Below are 7,661 nucleotides of genomic sequence, written 5' to 3'. Positions count from 1 at the left end.
TATGTAGTTGAGACTGACCTGGAACTCACTATATAGCCTAGGCACGTCTCGAACTCACAGTGATCCTCCTGTCTCAGCCTCCGGAGTGCTGAGATTTATAGGTGTGCACTGTCTGCACTTTTAAAAGTGCTTTTTGCATATTAATACATTTAACCCTTAACATCAACCTTGTAACTTCTATTACAGATGATGACATTGAAGCAAGGAGAGTTTTAGTAATTCCCCTATAGTTACAAAGTTAGCAAATGACAGAGCCAGTTTTAAAACCCAGGTAGTCTGACATCAGTCTGTCTTCATTATTACTTCATTATCCTGCTGCTCCACTGATTCTGAATTTTCTGCCATTAATCATTTCACTTCATGTCTGTGGTTGGATTTTTAGTACCCTCTTCATTCTTTTTTGCTAATAAAATGTGCAAGGCATGGGCTAAACCTGATGATGCCCCTGTGAACCAAGGCACACAAAAATGCCTGTTGTGTGCAGTTCACTTTGGGAAGGCATGGAGACAGGCTTCAAACAATTAAATAAAAAACCTAAACAAGGGCTGGGATTTAGCTCAGTGGTGCCAACTGTTTGCCTTGCAAGCACAAGGTCCCGAGTTTGATTCCTGGTACCAAAGAGGGAAAAAAACAAACAAAAAAAACAACCCACCCTAAATAAATAAGTATGTGGGTTTTTAAAATTTTTTAAAAATCATAATATACATTGGATTTTGTCAAACCAAGGGACTTGTACTGGGCATACTAAGTGTTTGCTCTGTAGTTGAGCTACACTCCTGCTGAACAGGGAATAAGCTTTTGTTTTCCAGTACTGAGGATTGAACTCAGTGCCTTCACAGTGAGTTACATCCTCAAGCCTTTTACATTTTTTTGTTCTGAGGTGATCTTTCTAAATTCCCACGTTACCCAGGCTGGGATCAAACTTGTGATTCTTCAGTAGCTGGGATTCTGAGTGTGCACCATCATTCCTGACAACGTGATTGGTTTTACTTTGCCGCTTCCTAAGATTATGGTAGAAGACTATTTTTCTACTTCTCTGCCTACTCTACTGACTTGTGTTACAGACACTGAGAAATTTTTACCCTTTTGATTTGTCTTCACTAGGTACACTGTAGACTGCTCACTTTGGTATGACTTACTTTTTCTCAAGAGTGTAAAATGAACAGTTATATTTTAGTTTCATCAGTTAAAGTAGCATTCAGTCTTCTGATCTTGAGATTATAGTCCAGTTACTTTGGATTTAAAAATTGCTGTATATTCCAAGTTGTAGATATTAATATATCTATATTTTCAGATTGATAAAGCCATCATCTTAATTTTATTTCCAACTCTAGGCAGCTCTGAGACTGCCTTTCTACATTCTGCCAACAGAACCATGTAGGTAAAGTATGAACCATGTAGATGAGTGTATACGTATTTATAAATTTAAAAATCAGATACAAACTCAAACTTTTTCTTGAGATAAATTTTGCGTTAAAGAAGTAGACATTAATTTTATATAAACAAATTTATAGAAAAGTATGAGGAATAAGAGTAAGGAACATAGCAAAAGAATCACCAATCCTTTCTTACATGCTATTTTTAGAGAACTATTTTTTTATATACTCATGGATTTATTGCTCTCCATTACACTATTATTTTGACCTAGTTAGCTTCTTTCTGGAAGATATTCAACATATTATTACTCTGTAAATTTCAGTGGTGTTCCAGTGGAGAAATGTCTGTGCCACTGTTTATTATACAGCAAAAACTCAAATGTGATTCGTGTTGTGCAGTGTGCTGTACACAGAACCAGAAGATCCTGGGTATTTATTGCAACTCTATCACTAATTCAGCCTTGATCTTCACATCTTTTTTTTTTTTTTCCCCCTTTTTCCTTTTTCTTTTTCTTGGCAATTCTGGGGATTGATCTCAATGTGTGCATGCTAGCAAGTGTTCTACCACTGAGTTAGTTCTATCTTCAACTCTTTTTATTTTGAGACAGGTCTTGCTATGTTGCCCAAGCTAGCTTTGATGTAGTCATTCTCCTGTCTTAGGCTCTTGAGCAGCTGGGATTTTAGGTATGAAACCACCATACCCAGCCATTGCAGGACTTCAAATCTCAGTTCTCTTATCTGTAAAGTAAGAGAGTAATATTATTTCATTATTAGTTTTTCATGATTCTGTAGCACTTATTTCTTGCATTTTATGCTTTGAAGAAAAGTAAGAATTCTTTGTATTTTTTAATGTTACTCAAGTTAATATATGTTGCTCTTTACTTAGAAGTATGTTTCAAGAAAATGAATCACTATATTAACTTTGCATTCTCATCTTAATATTAACATTTCAGGACAATCTGAGGAGAAGTTATGTTAATTTATACTATTTTAAACTTTCATAAGGTTTTAGTCTCATCAGCATTCATAGTTTGAAGGATAAAAGCTTTTAAAAATATGTCTGTGCTGGATATATTTCTTTTTTTTTGGTACCAGGGATCAAACTCAGGACCTTGCGTTTGTGAGGCAGGCATGGTACCACTGAGCTAAATCCGCAGCCCTGGATATATTTCTAAAGAGAAAACATTCAGGCCTTTTATTAACCTAAACAAAGCTCACTTAAAAAAATACAAGATGCATGAAGGAATGCTTAGAATAGGAATATGCTGAGAATTTCTATTAAAAGTTTTACTGTGGGCTGGGGATTTAGCTCAGTGTTGCCATTCTTGCCTCGCAAGTATAAGGTCCTGAGTTTGATCCCCAGTACCAAAGAAAAAAGAAAAAAAATGTTTCGCTGCTTTGGTTACATAAAAAGTATGGCTCTGAGATTTTATAAGTAGACAATGATTTTTGCTTGAGATTATGGTTCTGGTTGTCCTACCATTTTAAAGCCAAATTCATTAAAAGCATGAAGTAATATATTCAATAAATATTAAATCACAGGTCCCTATTTGGGACCTTTCCTCTTAATTTTCTAGTGTTCTTCTTACTCCTTTAAAATCAGGCCTGGACTATCTCATGACCCAGTCTAGTATTCAGCAGTGTCCTATCCCCCCACCTCCCTTTCTTGCTTTTTACCTTCTTGTCTTTGTCCAACTGTAGTAACTGCCTGGAGCTTTCTTTGCCTGTATGTCCTGTCTTCGTCCCATCTCCTGATAAAAATCCTCCCTATGTTTTCTATGAAGCCATTTCCTGTCTGTTTTGCCAGAACATTCTTCCCCCCCATCACCTGTTATCTGTGCATCTCTCTGTCATCAAAAGTATTTTACTTGATGCTATGCTGTCTGTTGTCTTTCACATCTGATCTGCTATGAACCCTAAGTTTGTGCAGTGTAAGGTACTGGTCTTCCTCATTACTTTCTTTCCTTAAGCACTTACTATAATGACTTAAATATGCTTAATAATTAAGTAATTGAATTACTTCATTTTATAGGAAGCAGGCTTTTTATTTGATTTAATTATTAGTGATTGCATAATCTCTTTTGGATGCCTGGCAGTGATTGTAGGTGTTACATCTATATTTCTTTAAAAATAAAAAAATGTTAACTTGTAGATATTAAAAAAAATGGGAAGCTTTTTTCATTTATTTCACATTTACTATAAGAAAAGCATTGGTGTACAGTAATGTGCTTAGTACTGATAAAAAAGTAAAACCAGGGCTGGGGATTTGGCTCAGTGGTTTCCTGCCTGCCTGGTAAGTGCAAGGGTTTGAGTTTGATCCCCGGCAACCCCCCCCCCCAAGTCACATTATTTTTATTCATTAACAAGATTTTTCATGGCCTTAAATGGGAAAATTATATCAAAGTACTGTAAGTTCCTGAAATAGAATATTTAATGTTGCTCTGAAAGTAGTTATTTTGTGGTCTTCTTCATTAAATCCTTGTCTTCATCCTTCCCATATTTTCATGAGGCTTATCACAGAGCCGATCCCTTTAAACCTAATTTTTTGTTGCTTCTAAATGTGTGTTTTTGAAACAGTTGAAGGTGGCAATACAGTTGGCTGAGTGCAGAAACCACTTCACAGTAGTGTAGTCACATGTCCAGAAACTGGGCTGTAGACATCTCAGTGTTCTCATTTGGCTTTGGAAACCTAGAGACTGCTGGGGCAGCAAGGCTCTCAGTTTGGTGCATAAAATCTACTAGGGAGGAATCGGGAAAAAAAAGAAAATGAAGCATCAGAACATGTTAAAACCCCTGTGCTTGAAAAAGAATTGAGAACTTGAACATGTAATTTAAAAATACACAAAGGATCTGAATAGTTTCTAGAAAGAGTTAAAAGCTATGCTTTGTGCTGTCTTCTAGCACAGAAATCATTGTTTGCTGTATACACATTTGCCTGATTGAGTGAATAATTTTCACGTGAAACATACTCCACCTCCCTCTTCAGCAGAGAAATTCTTAAAAGATAGCCAGATATGTATATCTTTCAACCAACTTTTCTACTTAGAATTTATGCTAGGAAAATAATTATACAACTGAACATAGATTTTACATCTAGGTTTCTATATTCCAGAATACTCTTAAATGTTCAAATGTACACATAAATGAAATATATATGTGTATATATATATATATATGTATGTATGTATGTATGTATGTTTGTATATACACACACGCGTGCATGTATCATGCCAGTCTGCTTATGAGTATATGTTGTGTATCTGAGGGATGTTTGGCAGGAAGCATAAGTAAACAAGAACTAAGTCCTATGCAGCAGGAATGGGTGGGGATTGTGGCTGTTTCCAGGATATGAGATATTATGCTTTCTGTTTGTTCTCTTGTTTGAATTTTTTAAAATATATTTTATATTGTTAAAAAACTAGGGAAGTATATATAGTTTTATGCATATTTTCATTAGTATTTAAGATCAAGAACTCATTTGAAGGGTTTGCTTGTCTGGAAAATGTAGTGTTCAAGAATGATTCATATACCTGGGAATTTTGTATGATTGTTTTGGAATGAGATGATAATGAAAGGCTTTGTCAGATTGGACTGCTACTGTGTTCTTTAGTAATGTGATAAATGGACATATAGTGCAGAAGTCTTATGCTTTTGTTAAGCAGTTGCAAGAAAATCCTGGTTCATGTTAGCTGGGCCTATTATTTGGAGAACTCATATGCATAACAGCACTTTGCAAGGGTCTGCTTAAGATCAAATAATTCATATTGTCCCTCCCCCCCTTCAATTTCCTAGAAAAGCTCAAGAGGAAAACAAGAAAGTAGTGCTGGCCGGGTGTGTCCCTCAAGCCCAGCCTCGTCAGGATTACCTCAAGGGACTGAGTATCATTGGGGTAAGTTTGTACAGTACTTGACAGGATTGCAGAAAGTCTTGTATTGTTAGCTTTTGATAGCATCACATTTTATTTGCTATTTCTCAATTATTTATAAGTGTCCTAAACACACTTTCTTTATCTCCCCCTGAAACTTTGCTGTGTCTGTGTGACTGTTTCACTTTGCCACAAAAAATTGTGCTAGGTTTTCTGATTCAGGAAGAATAGCACAATGAAAAGGCATAGTGTGGAATTTATGTCCGTTCCTGACCGGGTCTTTCTGTCTTTTTGCATTGTCATCTTTGTTTGCTTCATTACATCCCACACCTCCCATTGGCCTTCTTACTGATGCACAAGCACATAGGTGCTTTTTTGGGTGCCCCAACTCCATTGTTTTTACCCCTCCAAGCCTTGTCCACTCCAACTCAACATGTTTGAAGCTTTTTGTCCACTGTGAGTGTCCTATGAGTTTCTGCCTCGTGCTTCTCTTTGCTCTCTGTGCAGTTGTCTGTCATTTACATGCTCTTTTTCTTTTTTTTCCCAATGCTAGAGAGTGAACCAAAGGCCTTAGCACTGAGTGACATCCCCAGCCTCCCTCTTTTTCCCTTTGAGACAGTGTTTCATTAAGTCAACAGGTTGCCTGGGCTGGCTGGCACTGGTAATCCTTGTACCTCAACCTCCCAGAGTGCTGGGATTAAAGGTGTGTACCAGCACAGCCCAGCTCCATTTGCTTAGTACACATTCATGATTGTGTAAGTACATATTTGTCTTCTTAGTACACATTTATGATTTTAGGTTTAGAATTGTGACTTTAGAGTTACATGTTTCTTTAAAGATAGTCCTTATCTTTATTTAAATTATTATTCTCAGGAGGACAGCTTGTCAGTCCTTTAAAGAAAAACCCAAATAAGAAAACTGTTTCTCTAGCCTGACACTATTTGAGTGACCAACAGAGAACCCTCCCATTGAATTTTTATTTTCTGTTCTGTTGGCAGGTCAGCTCTGATTCTGGAGATTACTTACTATCTGTTCTCTCTTCTATTCTTTGTAACCATCCCTCTTCACATATGCCCTAGTGTAGTTGGCATTATTAGCAGAGGGTGGTGCTTCATTCTTCCCACTGTTCTGCTTAGCTGTTCTCAGTATACTCAACAGTGATCTTCTTTCAGATGAGGCTTTATTAATTTCTTAAAATTGCATAAAAATGCTATGTGTTCATAGTAAAGATTATATGACTAATTGGCATTTGAATTGAGTATAGTGATAGGTTTCTCCTCCCATGAGGCACTTCAAACAGGTTCTTACAGTGTGTCCTCAGTGCAGAGAAGCTGTTTTCTGCTGCAAGTCCTTATCCCACTAGCAAATTTAATAATCTTTAAACAAACATTCTCACTTTAAACAAACAGAACCAGAATGTCTGGTAACTCTAGTTTGTTTTCACCATTTATCTGTTTACATTGTGATTTCTCTTGGTATAAGAAATGAAATGAATATGGAACCCCTGAGTTATCTTTTTGTGTCATGCTAACTCTCCATAAACATAATCCTGCTGTGCTAAGGAAATAGGAAACTAGTTAGGACTGTGCTTTAGAGATGGAATGTAGTACATGCTTGGAGTTTGTGTTAGAGTTCATCCCAAGGAATTATGTTACTGGAATAGCAAATTTTCTGTAGTTTGGAAAAAGCCCATGTTTTTTGGTGTATATCATGCTAGCATTTCTAAGCTCCATTGTATTCATGGGAGAGCTTAGTATATTTTAGGATGTGGGGGAAGTCTGAAGATATGGTATAAAGGGGTCTTGGGTATGGAGCTCAGAAGTAGAATATTTGCTTAGCATACTTAAGGCCCTGGATTTGATGCCCAGCACTGGGGAAAGAGATGCAGTATAAGGTAGGGTGCCTGGTGCTGTTTACTGGAAGACAGTTTTAGGGTTGAGACAGCCATAACACTGATAAAAATCTTTTCATGTTCAATCTAGTGCCCTTTTTATTAAAAAATAAAAGTCATGTAGTGCCATTTTATTAAAATGAACACTCCTTGCCTTTATTTTATTTGGCTCATTTATGATTGGAGAAATAACTAAAGAACACATTTTAAAAAGTGAACAGAAAGAAAATTCATATTTATATCACTCAAATACCATATAGCTTTGTTTACCCTCTTTGGACTTTAAACTTTGCAATTTTTACTTAATTATAATATTAAAACTACTTTCTATTTTGTATGTTTGTTATTCTATGAGCTTTATAATTATTTAAATTCCTACATCACCTCGCAAGTGGAAGGTCCCAAGTTAGATCCTTGGTACCAAAAAAAAAAAAAAAAGTTCCTATATCAATGTTCTGTTGAAAGATATACTATAATTTAATTTTTTTTTTTTTTTTTTTTTTTTTTTTTTTTTCAGGGACGCGACGCG

General features: G+C 36.0%; 1 protein-coding gene across 6 annotated transcripts in view; it reads left to right on the top strand.

The window, feature by feature from the left end:
- The window catches only part of Cdkal1 (CDK5 regulatory subunit associated protein 1 like 1), a 607,184-nt gene that overhangs the window by 149,065 nt on the left and 450,458 nt on the right, over nt 1-7,661 (top strand). For all 6 annotated transcript variants that reach the window (XM_010622937.2, XM_010622935.2, XM_010622936.3 and 3 more), the window contains exon 5: nt 5,169-5,265. In XM_010622937.2, coding sequence (XP_010621239.1) covers nt 5,169-5,265 — 97 coding nt within the window. The remainder of the gene's footprint in view (nt 1-5,168; nt 5,266-7,661) is intronic.

Source organism: Fukomys damarensis, unplaced genomic scaffold (genome assembly GCF_012274545.1).
Source record: "Fukomys damarensis isolate Sample0158 unplaced genomic scaffold, DMR_v1.0_HiC HiC_scaffold_10, whole genome shotgun sequence".
NCBI lineage: Eukaryota > Metazoa > Chordata > Mammalia > Rodentia > Bathyergidae > Fukomys > Fukomys damarensis.
Note: the sequence above shows the minus strand (reverse complement) of the source record. Positions and strands in the feature narration are given on the sequence as shown.